The sequence below is a fragment of the Lissotriton vulgaris genome, chromosome 5 (assembly GCF_964263255.1).
Source record: "Lissotriton vulgaris chromosome 5, aLisVul1.2, whole genome shotgun sequence".
Taxonomy (NCBI): domain Eukaryota; kingdom Metazoa; phylum Chordata; class Amphibia; order Caudata; family Salamandridae; genus Lissotriton; species Lissotriton vulgaris.
In genome coordinates this window covers 1,207,754,492-1,207,776,582 of record NC_141693.1, presented here as the reverse complement: position 1 = coordinate 1,207,776,582, position 22,091 = coordinate 1,207,754,492, and the positions used below count along the sequence as shown (strand labels likewise).

The window sequence follows — 22,091 nt, the reverse complement described above, 5'->3', positions numbered from 1 at the left end:
TAGAGTAAGGGCGATAGAGTAAGGGCGATAGAGTAAGGGCGATAGAGTAAGGGCGATAGAGTAAGGGCGATAGAGTAAGGGCGATAGCGTGAGGGCGATAGAGTGAGGGCGATAGAGTGAGGGCGATAGAGTGAGGGCGATAGAGTGAGGGCGATAGAGTGAGTGCGATAGATAGATAGATAGAGTGAGGGCGATAGATAGATAGAGTGAGGGCGATAGATAGATAGATAGAGTGAGGGCGATAGATAGATAGAGTGAGGGCGATAGATAGAGTGAGGGCGATAGATAGATAGAGTGAGGGCGATAGATAGAGTGAGGGCGATAGAGTGAGGGCGATAGAGTGAGGGCGATAGAGTGAGGGCGATAGAGTGAGGGGTGTAGAGTGAGGGGTGTAGAGTGAGGGGTGTAGAGTGAGGGGTGTAGAGTGAGGGGTGTAGAGTGAGGGGTGTAGAGAGATGGGTGTAGAGAGAGGGGTGTAGAGTGAGGGGTGTAGAGAGATGGGTGTAGAGTGAGGGGTGTAGAGAGATGGGTGTAGAGAGATGGGTGTAGAGAGATGGGTGTAGAGAGATGGGTGTAGAGAGATGGGGTGTGGAGTGAGGGGGGCGTAGAGTGAGGGGGGTGTAGAGGGGTGTAGAGGGCGTAGAGAGAGGGGGAGTAGAGCGAGGGGGGTGTAGAGCGAGGGGGGTGTAGAGCGAGGGGGTGTAGAGCGAGGGGGTGTAGAGAGAGGGGGGTGTCGAGAGAGGGCGGTGTAGAGAGAGAGGGGGGTGTAGAGAGAGAGAGGGGTGTAGAGAGAGAGAGGGGTGTAGAGAGAGAGGGGGGTAGAGAGGGGGGTGTAGAGATGGGGGTGTAGAGAGAGAGGTGTAGAGAGACAGAAATATCGCCAAATTTCACATACGAAATCCACATAGATTTCATGAATGATATTGGAAATGTGTTAGTCTTGGGTATTCAATTGCTGAGGCCTTAGGCAGAACATATTTTAGGGATCTCTGAACAAAATTAAATGTATTGTTGTTGCATCTGTGTGTGTGTGCATGCATGAGTGTGGCCGATTGTGAGTGGCTTGCTGGGAATGTGGGACTTGAGATGTGCACCGCGCAGGGCTGTACGTGCACGTCCACGAGGTGAAATCACCGAGGGCTTGCGCGTGCACATCCCCTGTCTCAGATTCCCAGGAAGCGGGCAACATTAGATACTTCGCTGGACGCAATGCTACACATTGCTTTCTCCAGCTCGACCTAAAGAGGATGGCGTTCTGGAGAGTATGGGGCCAAGAATAGTTTGTAAAATAAAAAAAACATGTAATGAATATGTTTAATTCTGCAAGATGGAAGAGATTAATTATGTCATACCTGAATCAAAAGCTTTTGAGATCGAGACGCTAGATTAGTCCAAAATAATTAATCCTCCAATGTATGTGGAGGTGAACTAATGTACCCAAAAGGACAACTACATCTTTTGCTACTGCTGTCTGATAGAATTCTGAAAGTTTGTAACGCTTGTCCAGAAGTGTAGCATGTTTACTATGGAAATAAAAAGATAGTATTAATTATATCTTATAATAATCTAAATTGTGGTTATGTGTCTTTATTTGCAGATGATATACATTCAAATTCAGATGTGCCAATCGGACTAAACCACGATAAAACCCAATACCTGCTGGGACCTGTGGGCTCGGGCAGAAGGGAAAGCAACAATTGTCTCATCACAGGTCAGAAAGCATAGAAGGGAGACCTGTTTACTTTTTTTTGTGGTCAAAAGGTTTAATGTTATTAAAAAGGCATATGAAGAAAACCAATGTCTAACTTTGAGACTTATCATGTGCTTTACTCGGAAATCTTTCATGACATGTAAAGAAAAAGGATGGCGTTCTGGAGAGTATGGGGCCAAGAATAGTTTGTAAAACAAAAAAAACATGTTATGAATATTTTTTTTAATACTGCAAGATGGAAGAAATTATGTATGTCATACCTGAATCAAAAGCTTTTGAGATCGAGACGCTAGATTAGTCCAAAATAATGAATCCTCTAATGCAGGGGTCCCCAAATCGGTCCTGGAGGGCCGGATCCATGCCAGATTTTTTGGATATCCCCATTGAGATACATGTAGTAATTTAAAAAATCTGGCATGGATCCGGCCCTCCAGACCGGTTTGGAGACCCCTGCTCTAATGTATGTGGACGTGAACTAATGTACCCAAAAGGACAACTACACCTTTTTATATTGCTGTCTGATAGAATTCTGAAAGTTTTTAATTATTTTCCAGGACTTTTGGAATTGTATAAAACATCTACCATCTTGCCAAAGGGACTACATGTTTCAGAAATCGTTTTCTCTATTCCATTGCCACATTTGGTGCCATGCAATGAGTACACGGGTTCTGGCAACCATCTCATTGTATCAGGGCTATGATAACAGCCTCTCCGAATATGACAGCTCTCATATTAGCTCAGGGTTTAGGTTCTAGTAAGGTTGTGATTATACACCTTTCTGATTGTACTGCGCTCTCGACCTTTGTCCTTTGTTTTTTAAATTGCAAATATTTGTGGGGTATGTTGTTTGCTTTCAAATTAAAATCACCAGTATGCTTACATCCTTCTGCGTGTATTTTAATATAATGATGGAGCATTCTTTTAGTGTCATAAATTACCAGAATTTGAAAATGTAGTGCCATGCTGCATGCATGTAACGATTACCTAGCCAACTTGACTACACAAGAAGTCTACTGTTAAATTTCAGGAGCCACTGTGTAACTGGCATCAGCGTTATTGGTATCTCTTCTCTTGTAAAAGTTGAGAAGACACAGGGTCTAAAGACTCTCTGTTGGGTCATTATTATGCTCAAATCTTTGACTATTCCAGGCTCTGCATATGCAACGGCTGTGTTTTTGAAGGGGCTCAGTTTTGACTAATGTTTCATGCTCTGAGTATAGTATGCTGGAATTTTTATTGTTTTGGAGTTCTTATTGCATAATTCAGGATATATCATTGCTCCATCTTAGTTTAGATTGTGAGGAAATTCTTGTTTATTGCTTTGGCAATTTCTTTTTAGATAATACCATGGTTTCACAAAATGTTACTGTAAAGAAACTCAGATTCTACCTGTGTTCCAGTTCGGTTGTCAACTAAGGCTCAAGGTGATCACCCCCAGTGTGACATTCCTCATTTGACATTGTATAATTCTTTGACAGAACACTTCATTTTACAGTGCCACAATAACTTTGTGTCATAGCTGTGAGCACATATAGCCGTCCCATGTGAGATCTTCCCCTTTATGAATAATATTTGATGGCCTCCGGAGGGAGGAGTCAGTTGTCCAGCTCACCTACCTACTCACTTCAGAAAGTTCCCAAACAGGAAGCATTTCTTTTTAAAGAACAACCTGCTCATTTGATGGACACTGGCTGCTTAAAAAAAATCCATATGGGAAAGCAAAAGAGAGGATAGCCGTCTGCTTGCCAGTCGTCATCCCTGCAGTCAGAGCAGTTCACAGGGGTTCCTAAAATGCAGCTGGTGTGAAAACATGCAAATGGACAAGTTGCGATGTAACATATGATATAGGTTGCACTGCCAATTAAACACCATTCGAAAACCTTGTGGTGTGCCATATACACATCCCTGAGTTATACACAAGGGAGAGTATGTCAAACCACACTCTCCAGTATGTCACAAGTATGTGAGGTGTGGTGCAGCTGCCAGGGCAGCTGACTTCGTATAACAGGGTTCACGGTTTGATGCCCGGCTCCGGCAGCGCTCAGCTCAGCAGCACCATGTGACTCTGGCCAATAGCTCACTTAATTACCATGACAGCTCCCAGCGCCTTGAGACCCGTAAGGGTGAGTAGTTTGCGCTTTACAAATACGGATTGACATTTATATTGGCATTTAACACACATCATAGTACTATGTAAGCATAGCAGACGGAGCGCTGAAACTTTGTAGACACTCCCCCTCAGTCACTAATAGATCTGGGTAATATCCATCATCGTACCTTAACTCACTTCACCATCCCAGTTCAGACCCAGCCATACGCAAATCAGTAATACGGAAGTGGATATGCTAAGCAGAAAAGCCAGTACCGTGCACTAGTGGGAGCTCAAACAAGAAGTGCTGATGCATATCTTTAAAATATGGGGGACACAGCAAATAGGCCGATTCACAACACACAATAACGTGAAAAGCCAAAACTCTGCATCCAGGTTCTACAAGCCACAGCCACTGGGGAATGTCCTGTCGATAAGATGTTCAGGGAGATTTGCTTACCCCTCTCCATCAATTCCAATGATAACAAAGGTAATCCAGAAGTGCAGGCAGGAGCATTTCATTCTATTCCTGATAGCCCCATAGTGGGCTCTACACGCCTGTTTTTTAGGCCTGATGGAGAAGCCCAAGGACAGTACATCACACTCCCAGCACACCGAGACCTACTGATGATGCAGGTTGGGCAGGCATGGCACCGGAACCAAATTCACTCAGTTTGGCAGCATAGCTCCTGAGGATGTAGAGTTTAGTCACCTCAGTTGTTTAAGGAGAGTAATGGAGATTTTGAAAGAAGCAAGGTGACCAACAACAAGGATATCGTGAAGACAACTGATGCTGTGCCTTTGGAAACCCTGCCTTTCTGCTAACTTTGAATAAGGAGGGAGAACCGAAAGGTGGGTGGAACAGGATATCTGACTTTATTCGGTGAATGTCCTGTTGCCCCACTTTTAAAAGACACTATAGCTGTTAAAACCGTCACAATTTGTATCAAGAGCTGAATTTTATTTGCCACCTGCTAAAGCTATCTTATTGACAAAAAGAACTCTATAAAAGGATCAATGTCTAGTTGAGATCTATTGTTGTGACGTTCCTAGAACGTTGCCTTCTTCTCTGCCTCTGACATCACCTGCTCCTACATAGAGTATGTTCTTCGCCACAATCAACTGCATAACCAACAAAAGGTTGTAAAATTGTCTTTAGATATACCTGGAGCCAGAAGCGAGGGAGGGGATCTGTGCTTTAGAAAACAGAGACCAAATGGAGGCATCAAGCTAATCAAACTTTGAAAAAACCAGCTGCCGCTTTTGTAAAAGTTGTTTCAGTCCTATCAAATCAGCTTTTTTACAAATCAGTCTGATACTTAGCTCCATGTTGCATAGTCCACTACCAGCAGAGCTTGCCTCTGGGGGCCGGTTCCTCTCAGAAGTGCCTAAGACACTTTTGTGTTTTCTTAAATTTGTCTTGTTATTATTAGGACAAGATTGCTATGGACTTTCACTGAAGCATCTTGGAATAAACATACCATAGACCTTCATTGGAAGCACAATTTGAATCTTCTTTTGGCTCTTATTTAATGACATTGAGTATACTAATTGCTGCACCTCGGCGACTTCTAAAGAGAAGGTTTTGAGCTTGAGCTGCACTGTCTAAAGATGAGATAAATTAATCAGCCATGATACAACAAGGAGGTCGTTGCATTGCCGTTGTCCATAAACTTCAGTATTTTTCTTGGATCAATGCTAAAGAATTTGAAGCTTCTAACCACTCTCACTATTCCATTTAAAGTGTTTCAAATAAGATTATTTGAATGCAGTACATATCACCCAGCATTTTGACTGCTGCTTCTGATTGTCGGAAAAATGAAAAGTATCAGGCCTTTTGATTGGCTGATGTAGGGCAGCTAACTTCTTATTCTTTGTTAATGCCTCATCTGAACATGTAGCACATAATAGAATATTTATTTCAATAGCTAGCTGTTGCAGTTGTCCATTGCTTGATAATTATTTTCTTTTATTCAGTAGGTCCGATCGATTCTAGTCCTGATGTGTTATTTGGAATACATCAAGAGAATAAACAAGAGAGTAAACAATACTTGCATGAGCCGCCGCACTCAGACCCAAGAGAAAGCAGTAATTGTCTCACCACAGGTCAGTAGGCTTTGACTGAAAATTGCAAATATTTAATTTATAACAATATGTAGTCTTCACGTCTGCTCCTGTTCATGTATGACTGTATTTGTTTTAAAGACAGATTGTGCTCGGGTGTCTGAGAGTATGAAGTGAAGCACTCTTCTTTTTTTAAAATTACATTTTATTGTAAACAACAAAGATCTGCATGTACAATTTATCATCTGCAAAACACTTCATCACAGTCATTTCATTACGTTTAGAAACGTACGACTTCACAACTACCCTCTCCATTATTACACTTCATCATCCGAGGCACTTTCCTCCTCGGGGGGGGTGGGGGGGTGGGTTGGGGGGGGGGTGCATATAGCTCCTCTATACATATTCCATTTTCCCCATATTCTACTCCATTTTATGGGACATGTCCTGTTAATAAATGTGGCCTTCTCCGCCACCATGACAACATCCATATCATTACTCCATTGCACCGCACTTTTGCGCAGTGTTCCTCTTGGCTATCATCATTCCTGTGTGAAGCACTGTTCTTCATTAAAACACGCACCAACGTGTCAAGCATGGCATACATCAGTCACTCTTTTGCAGTCGGAGTGAAAGGATCATTAATTGAGGAGTACTTTTATATATATATATTCACTGAAAAAAACATAGGTTTCAGGCCTTATATAGTTAGGAATTAGCTTTAAAAAAAACTTTGAAATTCACTCAAAAAAAGTTTTAGGGGTGTTATAGTTTGCTGGACATTTCACTCATACAAAACCATTGAAATTGCTCCTATATAGTTAGTTGGACTAACTATATTTCGCTCACCCGCAATGCACTGCTGATGATGTCACATATTAGATCATTCATGAAATTGTTGCTACATTTCTGTATTATGTGTATTATGATAAATGTTGTATGAAGCGTATTTTATGGTTCATCTCTTTGTATGGTTTTTAAATAAGCCGAATAAAGATATTTTGACTGACTGTCACAGATCATTCATGACATCGAATAAATATCGCCAGTAGGTAATATATATATATATCTATCCATACTAATATAATAAAGAGCGAGCCCAAACCTTTGAGGCGGGTAATCTCAGGAACCACAGCACCAATCACAACACCCAATACAGCGTTGGAAAGGGCAGTTGCAGCAGAAGGACATAGGCTATGCAGACACCCACCATATACATTTAAAAGGTAAAAGAACCGTGCTAGCAAAGTAGTCCCTTGTGGGCGTGTCTGCGTTGTGCTGTGGGCGTGTGCTGGGGGCGTGACAAACGCTGGGGGCGTGTGGTACGTTCCGCCCTTCATGCCATGTCTCATATTGTGTGCTAATCCCACCCTGCTTCCTTTAAATACCCCTGCACCCCATAATTATAACCCACCCTTACTCTAACCCATCTTAACCCTATAAATTTACCCTGTACCCCAAAACCCAAACCTAACCCGAAACCCTAAAAATACCCCTGTACCCCAAAACCCAAACCTAGCCCTGAACCCCAAATATACCCCTGTGCCTCAAAACTCAAACCTACCCCTGAACCCTAAAAATACCCCTGTACCCCAAAACCCAAACCTAGCCCTGACCCCTTAAAATACCCCTGTACCCCTAAACCCAAAACCCAAACCTACCCTGAACCCTAAAAATACCCCTGTACCCCAAAACCCACCGAACCTTTATTTCAAATTGAGGTGACAGCACAGGAAACCATGGTAATTTTGGAGGTGATTACACAGACTGGGGCCCACTGGAGGGCTGTGAACAAAATGAATTTGATACAGGCGAACTAAAATCAATTGCAAATATCGGACCCCACCAGAGGGGAAGAACTGGGACTGCCGCGCCCAGCATGCATTTCCCTGGGGAAAAGCATGCGACAGATGGGAGAAATACTTGTGACAGTCCAGCCCGGATTTTGCAGTGTGCCTACCCCATGATTAAGGTGCAGGTGTGCACAGAAACGCGTCGGGGACTTTAATTTACCAGCCTGTATAGTCACCTCAATTTGAAATAAAGGTTCGGTGAACAGTTTCTTGTGGAGTGCTGCTTTAAAGCTTGGAGGCTTTGTGGGAACATATATATATATATATATATACATATATATATATATATATATATATATATATATATATATACATATATATATATATATATATATATATATACGTTCAAATTTTCCTCCCCTCCAAGGAAGGGAAGGCTGCACTCGCGTGGTCGTTTTGATTCAAATTAATTTTTATTCAGCAAACAGTTCGCACAGGACGCGTTTCGGCGTGCGCGCCTTCTTCCTGCGGTGTTTTTGTGAAAAGTAAATAGGCGCCATTTTATGTACAAACATCGCATTATTTCCAGCGCCACCATTAACATGGAAAGTGGACTACAACTTCACCTTCATTTTAGGCGCCATGTTGGAATGCATATATATATACAATATTCCTCGTATTTAGCATAATTAATTCAAGGAAGAATTCATCTTGGTATGACAATTAAAACCACATTTTTGCACTGTTTTTAGAAAAAACAAACAAAATTGATATATATATTTTTTAATGTGTAACAGTTTGTTGTGTACAGAGAAACTTCTCACATAGCATTACATCTGATATGCATTTACACATAGTCAATTGGAAGACATCAACGAATAACAACAAGTATCAATCGCTAGGGTCTTCAATCGAATGCAGGTCAGTTGTGCTGCAAGATAATATTTTAAAGTTGGGCCCCCTATCCCGCCTTCTCGCAATAGAGGCATCATCTTTTTTATAGCCTGTCTTTTCCTTTCCCCCACTCAGCTCAGATCAGAAAGCAGACTGTTTATTTCTCTGAAGAAGGTTTTAAAATCATTGGTATTTCTTTGAAAAAAGTACAGTAGCCATGGTAGTATTATTATGATAGTTATAGCGACTCTGCATAGAGGGGATAATGGCAATTTTTGCCAGAATAGCTGAGTGTCTCACACTGATGCCACCACTCTGCTCGAGTTACCCTTAACCAACTGTGCATCGTCACAATACAACCAAAGCCCTAAATACTTGATGGTGGCATGTTCAACAACTGTTCGTGGTTCTTAGCCCAAACCAAAGTCACAGAGCCCTTCACGCCCAGGGGATATAAGAAAGACTTATCCCAGTTGATTCGTCCAGTCTTGAACCTAGCGCATGGGTCTGAATTACTAGACCCTGCTTCTGGAGGACTTCAACTAAATAAGGACATAAGAGAGTGTCAGATGCCTTCTCTATGTCTAGGTATGCCAATATAGCACTTTCTGGTAGACAGTGTGATCAATTTAAGATGTGAAAAAGGCAGCTAAAATTCCTATCAGTGTTGCTATCGGGAATAAATCTGTTTTGATCCACTTTCCCTAGCAAATACATCAGTGGGGCCAATCTGTTTGCCAGCACCTTGCCCAATGTTTTATTTTCCGAGTTCAAAAACGAGAGGACGGTACTGTAAGATCTTTAAATGTTTTAAAAAGTTTTTTATTGTAACGTAAGTAGCCAGCATCAGAACTACAAACGAAAGATGCATCAACTCGTCCAGCAGTATGAGAGTCCAGGGATCTTGTATTATAATTTTTTATGATATTAAACGCTTAATTAATCATTCCTAACAGCCTGGATCAGAACCATTGTCTATGGAATAATAGAGTAATTTATGCTTAGCAAATATCGCCAGTAATATCATGAGGGGATGTTGACATTTGATCAGGGTATGTGGTTGGTGGCAGCGAGGACAGGTGTGTTATTTGGTGGCATCTACGCCATGTCATTTTGCTGGGGTACAGTGTGTGCAAGAATCGAAATTTGCCTAGCATTGTAACAGTAAGTTTCAATTCTATTAGGGACACGGAGGCGAGGATTATGCTTTTCTCTCTACACTGTTTATTCAAAAGTAACCGCATAGCAGCCAGAAAAGCAATAAACATGGAAAAAATATCACATATGCCCAACATCGGGCTAATAAGATTAACAGAAAAAAATCAGAACACATTTAGGGAACTACATATCCCATCAGTCCATGCTCATAGTCCTTCTACAGTGTCCACAGTCCTTAAGGTAGGAGGTCCATCTTGTGGTCTCTTCTTCTTTCTTCGCGCGAGACACGCCACATCATCAACTGTCTTGCTTTGCGCCATCATTACCTAGCAGGAAAAACACAACAGCGTGAGCCTTGCCATTCCGCCAGAGGAAAAAAGACCAAACCCGTAAGACAAACTCGTCATCAGAACAATTCTTCATGATTGCATTTAAAGATAAACTGATTACTTACACCAATACGGGGAGGGATCTCCGCAGGGAGTGTGGGTGGGATAATCCTCGCCTCCGTGTCCTTAATAGAATTGAAACTTACCGTTACAATGCTAGGCAAATTTCGATTCTATGTCAGGACCGGCGGCTTCAGATTATGCTTGTTCAAAGCTTATTAACCACCAAACTTGCAATATCCACCACAGGCTTGAAATAAAACCGCTTGAAAGTGGAATCCGAGGACCAATCCGCCGCACGCATCAGGTCCTCCAAACGTGCTCCCAAGGAGAAAGCCTTCGAGGCCATGGCACCTCTAGCAGAATGAGCTCCAAATTGTTTAGTATCAATGCCAGCTTCTTGGAGTACCCACCGCACCCAACGTGCGATAGTGGGGGAAGACACCGCCTTGTGCGGTTTTCCAAGAGCAATTAAAAGTTGCCTCTCGCCCGGAGGGCGAAATTCCACTGTAACGTCCTCGTATGTCTGCAAACACTGCACCACACAAAGCTTGGGAACGTCCACAAAGGCCGGGTACGAGATAGACCTCGTAGCGGACTTTGTACGGCGACCCACAGTAAACGTAACCCCCTCAGGGGAAAACCGTGCAGAAATATCGAAGGCACGCACATCAGAAACCCTGCGACAGGACACTAAACACAAAAGCATAGCCAACTTTGCCCATAACTCTTTCAGAGAAAGATACTGGTTGTGCTGCCAGGAAAGAAAAAGGTTTAGAACCACAGTCACTTCCCAAAAGACTGAATACCTCGGCTCCGGGGGTAAAGAAAGACGTACACCCAAAGAAGCCTGCAAACCAAGGGATGTTCCCCGACAGGGGGCCCCATCCAACGGTTCATGCGCTGCCTAGATCGCCGAACGCATTGCGTTGATGGTCCTGTAGGCCAGCCCATCTGCCGCCAGCTCCGCTAGGACATTTAAGATGCGAACGACACCTGCGACCAGGGGATCCAGGTCCCGTCGAAGACACCAACGAACCCACCTGGACCAAGCCGAGCGGTACCTCTTTGTGGTACTGTCGGCCCACGATTTAGACAAGGACTCAGCCGAGCCCGAAAGGCCTGGGAGCAACCAACGTCTCCGGAAAGCCGCCACGCCATGAGGCGGAGAGAATCCTGCATGATGAGGTGATGAGGCTCCCCGTCCGGATTGAGAAGGAGACGAGGAAACCGGGGGAGTAGGATTGTAGAATCCCAAGGAAGTTCCAGAAGAACCGGAAACCAAACTTGCGACCTCCACCAGGGCGTCACCATCACCACATCCGCTCTTTGGCGGCGAAGATGGGCCGCTCACCTCACCACCATCGAAAACGGGGGGGAAAGCATAGGGCTTTTCCCGACTCCAGTGTTGGAGGAACGCATCGGTTGCCTCCGCCAGGGGATCTGGTCTCCAACTGAAAAACCTCGGCAACTGGAAATCGAGGCGGGACGCAAACAGATCCACTGAGAATGGGCCCCACATGGTCTCTAACCAGTTAAACACCCGCGCGTCCAACTTCCTGAGACTCGAATCCCGCAGGTACCTCGAATGCCAATCCGCCACCTGATTGGCCTGGCCCGGAAGGTACTCCGCCTTCACCAAGACCTGATGGGCTAGGCAGTAATCCCAAAAGTCTTTTGCCAGATCTGCCAAGGCCCGCGACCGAGGGCCGCCCAGGTGGTTGTAAATTGATACTTGTATAGCGCACGACTCACCCACAAGGGTCTCAAGGCGCTTGTACGAATACCGCTGTGGAACCCATCCTGGCTTTCCCTGTGAGGCGTCCACTCCTGGGCACCCCCAAGGTGGAGGCCAGGCATCGTTAGCGTTGTGGGGGCCATTGTGGAGATTAAGCAAGCTATTGCCCAGAGTTGCAGAGTGGGACTCCATGATTGGAATAGGCACCGAGGCGAGAATTATCAGGTCCGTGGAATTTTGAGCCCAAGACCCGCCGAGGCGGGGAATTGAACCCTGGTCCTGGGCTAGACCTCTGCATCAGGGTCTGCCGCTCTAACCATTGAGCCACACTTCTCCGACCACCCCAAGGCGCACGTAAGCTCCCGTTCCACCCCCCCTCAAAAACTGTGCCAGTCTAGGGCAGAGTTGGGAAAGGTCTATAGCCAAGTGACAGACAATGATTAGATAATTTAGTTTATGGTTTTTAGTAAATGAAAACCTGGAATGAACGGTATATTAAGTCCACTTGTGTACAGAAACCAATAAACAAATTATTTCTGATAAAGCTTTATTGTTTATTATTATTGATTATTTTTTCTTTGTTTTCTACTGTTTTTTATATATGGTTTTTATAAATGATTGTGTGTTTAAATTTATATAGTCTTGAATTAAAAAATACAAAAGGAAAAATACAAAATCAATAGACATGAAACATATATACAGTGATGAAGGCAAAGCGGTAGACACCACTAAGCGCGTTTCGGCTCTTGAGCCTTCTTCAGGTGAACGTCTATTGTTAGAATTTCAAAGAGTCCGGGACTCACAGTTAGGTGTGGCGTGGATAGAAAAGGTCAGTCAGTGAAAGCAGCTTCTCAAAGTCTTAAAATGTGGAAGGATGTAGTCCTATAGCGTGTCATATGATGTTATGACATCAGAAAAAAGGAAGGGGTGGAACAATATAGTGGAGGTAGCTTTAATTCAGATTGTTACTTGTATTAATATTTGTAGAACCTCCACAAGGATAACTTCCTGCGAATAGATGGTGAGGTGATGAGAGCGATAGAGAAGGAAACGAGTATTTTATCTCCACAAGTAGATAAAATATCCGGAGGTGAGCAATAGTGATGTCTGATTGTTAGCACGAATATTTTGTATCCATCTAAAAATAAAGTGGAAAAGATGTCCCAGGAGCAAGAGATTCTATGGAGGATGATCTGGTCATAGCATTGTCCGTGAGTTTTGATAAAAGTAGTAACGCTCCTGGTATAGAAGGACTCGTAACAGGAACCGACCACCAAAAGACCGCACACCGGTATGCTGGATGCAAGCAACCTAGGGCAGAGCCATAGCACATGGTAAAAGTCCGCTGGTGCGAAGCCACATCTTGCGCACTCTGGAGTGGGCCGCAGGCGGGCTCGGTAGAGGCGGTCGGGAGAGGTAGGCCGCATGGAGATAGTAAGTCTGGACCAGCCGGAGTTTGGCTGAGGTGGTCAGGGTCCTGGGCGCCATAAGGGCATATCTCCAGTCCACCACCCACCCCTCCCAGCGAGTGCGCAGCGTGTTTAGGGACGCGGAGCCATTATTAAGTAGGGAGCGGTAGATACGGGACAACCCTCCCCTCCCCAGATCCCCATCATTACCTGGGCTTCTAGCGGACTGAATTCCGGAAGGGGGGTTGGAGGGGAGGTGGGTCTGGAGCGCGTGTCGCAGCTGCAGGTACCTAAAGTGTTGGGTGTGGGGAAGGGCATGGTTTCGCTGTAGGTCCACGAAGGCCCGGATGTGGTCCCCCACCCAGACGTCCCCCAAGACTGAGATGCCCACCAGGTCCCACCGCCAGAAGCCGTTCAGTGCAGCCACTTCCCGGAGCCAGGTGCCATGCCACAGGGGTGTTTGCCTAGTGAGCTTGCGGTCCCAATCCGTGAAGCGCAGGGCAGCTCGCCACGCCGTAAAGACCGATCTTGTGACGGGTGCCATGGATTGCGGCACAGGACTGCCATATAGGAGGGCCTGGATCTGTGGGAAGTCCATCTCCCCGAGCTCCACCCGGTAAGCTAGGCCGGGCCAGCCGCCAAAATACCAGTCATGGATGACAAGGAGCTTAGAGGCAATGTAGTAGAGGAAGAGATGGGTCACCCCCAGGCCCCCGTCATAAGGGGGAATGTGGGTGCGTGCCAGCGACATGCGCGGCAGGCCGCTTCCCCATAGAAAGCAGGTCAGGTGCCCGTCCAGCTCACGAAACCAGGCGCGGGAGATGGGGACAGAGGTGTTCTGCAGGACGTAGAGAAGGCGCGGGAGGACCATCATTTTAAACAACGCACTTCTGCCTAGGGGATTAAGTGGGAGCGTCTGCCACCGCTTGAGGTCGGCCTTCATCCGGGTAACCAGGGGGGCGATGTTCAGTGCCCACTCAAGCTCAGGCAGTAGGGTCACCCATATCCCATTTGACTGAGTGGCGCCCTAGAGGAATGTCTGCCTGCCAGTCAAAGCAGTCTCTGGACGGGTGCAGCGGGACCAGTGTGGACTTGGCGGCGTTCAGCCGGAGGCCTGAGACCCGGTGGAATGCCGCAAGGGATAACAGGCTCCTGGGGTTAAGGTCGCTGGATCAGCCAGGTAGAGAACCACGTCATCAGCGTAGAGGGCAATTTTATCGACGTGGCTCTCATTCCACGCCCAGCCGCGGATAAGGGGGTCATGGCAAATAATGACGGCCAGGGGCTTCATCGCAAGCGCGAATAAAAGGGGCGAAAGGGGACACCCCTGGCGTGTGCCTCTACGAATCGGGAAGGCCTCGGAGAGCACCCCGTTCACTAGCACCCGGGCGCGGGGACTGGCGTAGAGAACTCCGACAAAACGGCGGAAGACGGGGCCGAAGCCCATTTCCGCCAGGGCGTCCTGCAGGTAGTCCCATCCCACCGTGTCAAAGGCCTTCTCAAAGTCCAAGAAGAGGAGGGCCAGATAGGGGGGGAGTCGAGCACGGTGAGCCAAGGCCAAATGAAGGCGCCTGATGCAGTGACGGGTGCCCCTGTGGGGCATGAAGCCACACTGGTCTGGATGAACCAGGTCCGACAAGAGGGGTTTAAGTGTCTGGGCTAAAACGGTGGCGTAAAGTTTGATCTCTGAATTGATGAGAGAGATCTGGCGGTAGTCTGCACAGGTCGTCAAGGGTGGATGGGATTTGGGAATGACCACAATCGTGGCCAGGTCGGATTCGGAGGGGAAGGAGCCAGAATCTGCCACAAGACGGAAGAGGGCCAAGGGTGTCTCGAAAGGTGGCATAGTATTCTTGCGGGAATCCGTCAGGGCCGGGCGTCTTGCCAGAATGCAGGAGGGGAATGGCATCAAGCACCTCCTCTAGGGTGAAGGGGCGATCTAGGGACTCCCTGGACTCCTGCGGAAGAGAGGGTAACCGGGCACCCGTCTCCTCCAGCAGGGAGGCCAGGGAGGCCCCGGCCGGTTGCCTCGCTTGGAGGGTCGTGTAGAAGTGGGCGAAAACCCCTGCTACAGCCTTCGAAGTCATCTGGAGGGAACCATCCGCCGCCCGGATCTCCGGGATGACACGGCAAATCCTGGGGTAGGAGACTAGATTGTGAAGACCCGTAAACCAGCGCCACAGCATCTGGGCAGAGTCCAGGGAAATCTGTCGGATTTCCTCACGGATCAGCGCGAGTTGCCTAGTGGGGTCCTCGTGGTCGATGAGCGCTTGCTCCTCCTCCATCTGCCTCGCCTTAGACTCCAGCTCGACGAGACGGGCCAGTCAGTCCGCACGCTTAGCATGCAAAAACCCCCTCGCCACCTCGCGGATCACAGCCTTGCCGGCCTCCCACAGGGTGCCAGGCGACGGGACTGATCCCTCATTAGCCGAAAAATAGTGTGTCAGTTCCTGCTCCAGCCAGTCCACCAGCTCCGGGTCTTGCAGAAACCAGGCGTTGAGGCGCCACACCACCGTGGGGCGCACTTGGGGCGAACCAAGGCGGAGGGAGACTGGAGAATGGTCGGATAGCCCTTGGGGTAAGATAGCTACTCCGGAGACCAAGTGGCAGTCAGTGGCCGGGAGGAAGAGAAGGTCTATACGGGACTGGGTATGGTGGGCGGCCGATGTATGGGTGAATGCACCCTGCGGGGGTTCCAAACACGCCATGCATCCCCAGGGCAGAGGCCCATCCCGACAGGGCCGAGGCCACTCGAGTGACAGAGGGGTTCCTGGTCGCATCGCAAGAGGGGTTTAGCACGGCGTTAAAGTCTCCCCCCACCACCGTCAAGCCCCACGGAAGGGTGGAAGCCCATTTCCGCCAGGGCGTCCTGCAGGTAGTCCCATCCCACCGTGTCAAAGGCCTTCTCAAAGTCCAAGAAGAGGAGGGCCAGATAGGGGGGGAGTCGAGCACGGTGAGCCAAGGCCAAATGAAGGCGCCTGATGCAGTGACGGGTGCCCCTGTGGGGCATGAAGCCACACTGGTCTGGATGAACCAGGTCCGACAAGAGGGGTTTAAGTGTCTGGGCTAAAACGGTGGCGTAAAGTTTGATCTCTGAATTGATGAGAGAGATCTGGCGGTAGTCTGCACAGGTCGTCAAGGGTGGATGGGATTTGGGAATGACCACAATCGTGGCCAGGTCGGATTCGGAGGGGAAGGAGCCAGAATCTGCCACAAGACGGAAGAGGGCCAAGGGTGTCTCGAAAGGTGGCATAGTATTCTTGCGGGAATCCGTCAGGGCCGGGCGTCTTGCCAGAATGCAGGAGGGGAATGGCATCAAGCACCTCCTCTAGGGTGAAGGGGCGATCTAGGGACTCCCTAGACTCCTGCGGAAGAGAGGGTAACCGGGCACCCGTCTCCTCCAGCAGGGAGGCCAGGGAGGCCCCGGCCGGTTGCCTCGCTTGGAGGGTCGTGTAGAAGTGGGCGAAAACCCCTGCTACAGCCTTCGAAGTCATCTGGAGGGAACCATCCGCCGCCCGGATCTCCGGGATGACATGGCAAATCCTGGGGTAGGAGACTAGATTGTGAAGACCCGTAAACCAGCGCCACAGCATCTGGGCAGAGTCCAGGGAAATCTGTCGGATTTCCTCACGGATCAGCGCGAGTTGCCTAGTGGGGTCCTCGTGGTCGATGAGCGCTTGCTCCTCCTCCATCTGCCTCGCCTTAGACTCCAGCTCGACGAGACGGGCCAGTCCGGGACTCACAGTCCGGGACTCACAGTTAGGTGTGGCGTGGATAGAAAAGGTCAGTCAGTGAAAGCAGCTTCTCAAAGTCTTAAAATGTGGAAGGATGTAGTCCTATAGCGTGTCATATGATGTTATGACATCAGAAAAAAGGAAGGGGTGGAACAATATAGTGGAGGTAGCTTTAATTCAGATTGTTACTTGTATTAATATTTGTAGAACCTCCACAAGGATAACTTCCTGCGAATAGATGGTGAGGTGATGAGAGCGATAGAGAAGGAAACGAGTATTTTATCTCCACAAGTAGATAAAATATCCGGAGGTGAGCAATAGTGATGTCTGATTGTTAGCACGAATATTTTGTATCCATCTAAAAATAAAGTGGAAAAGATGTCCCAGGAGCAAGAGATTCTATGGAGGATGATCTGGTCATAGCATTGTCCGTGAGTTTTGATAAAAGTAGTAACGCTCCTGGTATAGAAGGACTCGTAACAGGAACCGACCACCAAAAGAACGCACACCGGTATGCTGGATGCAAGCAACCTAGGGCAGAGCCATAGCACATGGTAAAAGTCCGCTGGTGCGAAGCCACATCTTGCGCACTCTGGAGTGGGCCGCAGGCGGGCTCGGTAGAGGCGGTCGGGAGAGGTAGGCCGCATGGAGATAGTAAGTCTGGACCAGCCGGAGTTTGGCTGAGGTGGTCAGGGTCCTGGGCGCCATAAGGGCATATCTCCAGTCCACCACCCACCCCTCCCAGCGAGTGCGCAGCGTGTTTAGGGACGCGGAGCCATTATTAAGTAGGGAGCGGTAGATACGGGACAACCCTCCCCTCCCCAGATCCCCATCATTACCTGGGCTTCTAGCGGACTGAATTCCGGAAGGGGGGTTGGAGGGGAGGTGGGTCTGGAGCGCGTGTCGCAGCTGCAGGTACCTAAAGTGTTGGGTGTGGGGAAGGGCATGGTTTCGCTGTAGGTCCACGAAGGCCCGGATGTGGTCCCCCACCCAGACGTCCCCCAAGACTGAGATGCCCACCAGGTCCCACCGCCAGAAGCCGTTCAGTGCAGCCACTTCCCGGAGCCAGGTGCCATGCCACAGGGGTGTTTGCCTAGTGAGCTTGCGGTCCCAATCCGTGAAGCGCAGGGCAGCTCGCCACGCCGTAAAGACCGATCTTGTGACGGGTGCCATGGATTGCGGCACAGGACTGCCATATAGGAGGGCCTGGATCTGTGGGAAGTCCATCTCCCCGAGCTCCACCCGGTAAGCTAGGCCGGGCCAGCCGCCAAAATACCAGTCATGGATGACAAGGAGCTTAGAGGCAATGTAGTAGAGGAAGAGATGGGTCACCCCCAGGCCCCCGTCATAAGGGGGAATGTGGGTGCGTGCCAGCGACATGCGCGGCAGGCCGCTTCCCCATAGAAAGCAGGTCAGGTGCCCGTCCAGCTCACGAAACCAGGCGCGGGAGATGGGGACAGAGGTGTTCTGCAGGACGTAGAGAAGGCGCGGGAGGACCATCATTTTAAACAACGCACTTCTGCCTAGGGGATTAAGTGGGAGCGTCTGCCACCGCTTGAGGTCGGCCTTCATCCGGGTAACCAGGGGGGCGATGTTCAGTGCCCACTCAAGCTCAGGCAGTAGGGTCACCCATATCCCATTTGACTGAGTGGCGCCCTAGAGGAATGTCTGCCTGCCAGTCAAAGCAGTCTCTGGACGGGTGCAGCGGGACCAGTGTGGACTTGGCGGCGTTCAGCCGGAGGCCTGAGACCCGGTGGAATGCCGCAAGGGATAACAGGCTCCTGGGGTTAAGGTCGCTGGATCAGCCAGGTAGAGAACCACGTCATCAGCGTAGAGGGCAATTTTATCGACGTGGCTCTCATTCCACGCCCAGCCGCGGATAAGGGGGTCATGGCAAATAATGACGGCCAGGGGCTTCATCGCAAGCGCGAATAAAAGGGGCGAAAGGGGACACCCCTGGCGTGTGCCTCTACGAATCGGGAAGGCCTCGGAGAGCACCCCGTTCACTAGCACCCGGGCGCGGGGACTGGCGTAGAGAACTCCGACAAAACGGCGGAAGACGGGGCCGAAGCCCATTTCCGCCAGGGCGTCCTGCAGGTAGTCCCATCCCACCGTGTCAAAGGCCTTCTCAAAGTCCAAGAAGAGGAGGGCCAGATAGGGGGGGAGTCGAGCACGGTGAGCCAAGGCCAAATGAAGGCGCCTGATGCAGTGACGGGTGCCCCTGTGGGGCATGAAGCCACACTGGTCTGGATGAACCAGGTCCGACAAGAGGGGTTTAAGTGTCTGGGCTAAAACGGTGGCGTAAAGTTTGATCTCTGAATTGATGAGAGAGATCTGGCGGTAGTCTGCACAGGTCGTCAAGGGTGGATGGGATTTGGGAATGACCACAATCGTGGCCAGGTCGGATTCGGAGGGGAAGGAGCCAGAATCTGCCACAAGACGGAAGAGGGCCAAGGGTGTCTCGAAAGGTGGCATAGTATTCTTGCGGGAATCCGTCAGGGCCGGGCGTCTTGCCAGAATGCAGGAGGGGAATGGCATCAAGCACCTCCTCTAGGGTGAAGGGGCGATCTAGGGACTCCCTGGACTCCTGCGGAAGAGAGGGTAACCGGGCACCCGTCTCCTCCAGCAGGGAGGCCAGGGAGGCCCCGGCCGGTTGCCTCGCTTGGAGGGTCGTGTAGAAGTGGGCGAAAACCCCTGCTACAGCCTTCGAAGTCATCTGGAGGGAACCATCCGCCGCCCGGATCTCCGGGATGACACGGCAAATCCTGGGGTAGGAGACTAGATTGTGAAGACCCGTAAACCAGCGCCACAGCATCTGGGCAGAGTCCAGGGAAATCTGTCGGATTTCCTCACGGATCAGCGCGAGTTGCCTAGTGGGGTCCTCGTGGTCGATGAGCGCTTGCTCCTCCTCCATCTGCCTCGCCTTAGACTCCAGCTCGACGAGACGGGCCAGTCAGTCCGCACGCTTAGCATGCAAAAACCCCCTCGCCACCTCGCGGATCACAGCCTTGCCGGCCTCCCACAGGGTGCCAGGCGACGGGACTGATCCCTCATTAGCCGAAAAATAGTGTGTCAGTTCCTGCTCCAGCCAGTCCACCAGCTCCGGGTCTTGCAGAAACCAGGCGTTGAGGCGCCACACCACCGTGGGGCGCACTTGGGGCGAACCAAGGCGGAGGGAGACTGGAGAATGGTCGGATAGCCCTTGGGGTAAGATAGCTACTCCGGAGACCAAGTGGCAGTCAGTGGCCGGGAGGAAGAGAAGGTCTATACGGGACTGGGTATGGTGGGCGGCCGATGTATGGGTGAATGCACCCTGCGGGGGTTCCAAACACGCCATGCATCCCCAGGGCAGAGGCCCATCCCGACAGGGCCGAGGCCACTCGAGTGACAGAGGGGTTCCTGGTCGCATCGCAAGAGGGGTTTAGCACGGCGTTAAAGTCTCCCCCCACCACCGTCAAGCCCCACGGAAGGGTGGAAGCCCATTTCCGCCAGGGCGTCCTGCAGGTAGTCCCATCCCACCGTGTCAAAGGCCTTCTCAAAGTCCAAGAAGAGGAGGGCCAGATAGGGGGGGAGTCGAGCACGGTGAGCCAAGGCCAAATGAAGGCGCCTGATGCAGTGACGGGTGCCCCTGTGGGGCATGAAGCCACACTGGTCTGGATGAACCAGGTCCGACAAGAGGGGTTTAAGTGTCTGGGCTAAAACGGTGGCGTAAAGTTTGATCTCTGAATTGATGAGAGAGATCTGGCGGTAGTCTGCACAGGTCGTCAAGGGTGGATGGGATTTGGGAATGACCACAATCGTGGCCAGGTCGGATTCGGAGGGGAAGGAGCCAGAATCTGCCACAAGACGGAAGAGGGCCAAGGGTGTCTCGAAAGGTGGCATAGTATTCTTGCGGGAATCCGTCAGGGCCGGGCGTCTTGCCAGAATGCAGGAGGGGAATGGCATCAAGCACCTCCTCTAGGGTGAAGGGGCGATCTAGGGACTCCCTGGACTCCTGCGGAAGAGAGGGTAACCGGGCACCCGTCTCCTCCAGCAGGGAGGCCAGGGAGGCCCCGGCCGGTTGCCTCGCTTGGAGGGTCGTGTAGAAGTGGGCGAAAACCCCTGCTACAGCCTTCGAAGTCATCTGGAGGGAACCATCCGCCGCCCGGATCTCCGGGATGACACAGCAAATCCTGGGGTAGGAGACTAGATTGTGAAGACCCGTAAACCAGCGCCACAGCATCTGGGCAGAGTCCAGGGAAATCTGTCGGATTTCCTCACGGATCAGCGCGAGTTGCCTAGTGGGGTCCTCGTGGTCGATGAGCGCTTGCTCCTCCTCCATCTGCCTCGCCTTAGACTCCAGCTCGACGAGACGGGCCAGTCAGTCCGCACGCTTAGCATGCAAAAACCCCCTCGCCACCTCGCGGATCACAGCCTTGCCGGCCTCCCACAGGGTGCCAGGCGACGGGACTGATCCCTCATTAGCCGAAAAATAGTGTCAGTTCCTGCTCCAGCCAGTCCACCAGCTCCGGGTCTTGCAGAAACCAGGCGTTGAGGCGCCACACCACCGTGGGGCGCACTTGGGGCGAACCAAGGCGGAGGGAGACTGGAGAATGGTCGGATAGCCCTTGGGGTAAGATAGCTACTCCGGAGACCAAGTGGCAGTCAGTGGCCGGGAGGAAGAGAAGGTCTATATGGGACTGGGTATGGTGGGCGGCCGATGTATGGGTGAATGCACCCTGCGGGGGTTCCAAACACGCCATGCATCCCCAGGGCAGAGGCCCATCCCGACAGGGCCGAGGCCACTCGAGTGACAGAGGGGTTCCTGGTCGCATCGCAAGAGGGGTTTAGCACGGCGTTAAAGTCTCCCCCCACCACCGTCAAGCCCCACGGAAGGGTGGAAATAATGCCCGTAAGGCAGCAGAGCGTCGGTAGGTGAAGAGCGGATGGGACATACAGGCTAAGGATATTTAAGAGGCAGCCGTCTAACACACCCAACACTACCACGAAACGGCCTTGGGGATCAGTGGTGGCCCGGGTCAGGGTGAACGGCAAGCTTTTCCGGTGAAGAATCGCCACCCCTCGGGACCCGCGTAGAAACCCAGAGTGCCAGACCATCGCGAATCCACAGCG

The 22,091-nt window shown here is 50.0% G+C and overlaps 1 protein-coding gene across 4 annotated transcripts in view; it reads left to right on the top strand.

Annotated features, from left to right (window-relative positions):
* The window catches only part of LOC147712283 (uncharacterized), a 98,501-nt gene that overhangs the window by 48,260 nt on the left and 28,150 nt on the right, over window positions 1-22,091 (top strand). For 2 of the 4 annotated variants that reach the window (XM_086923013.1, XM_086923011.1), the window contains 2 exons: window positions 1,598-1,711; window positions 5,781-5,906. In XM_086923013.1, the coding sequence (XP_086779139.1) occupies window positions 1,598-1,711; window positions 5,781-5,906 (240 nt within the window). Of the gene's footprint in view, window positions 1-1,597; window positions 1,712-5,777; window positions 5,907-22,091 lie in introns of all 4 variants that reach the window. The other 2 variants (XM_086923012.1, XM_086923010.1) reach the window with 1 other exon arrangement.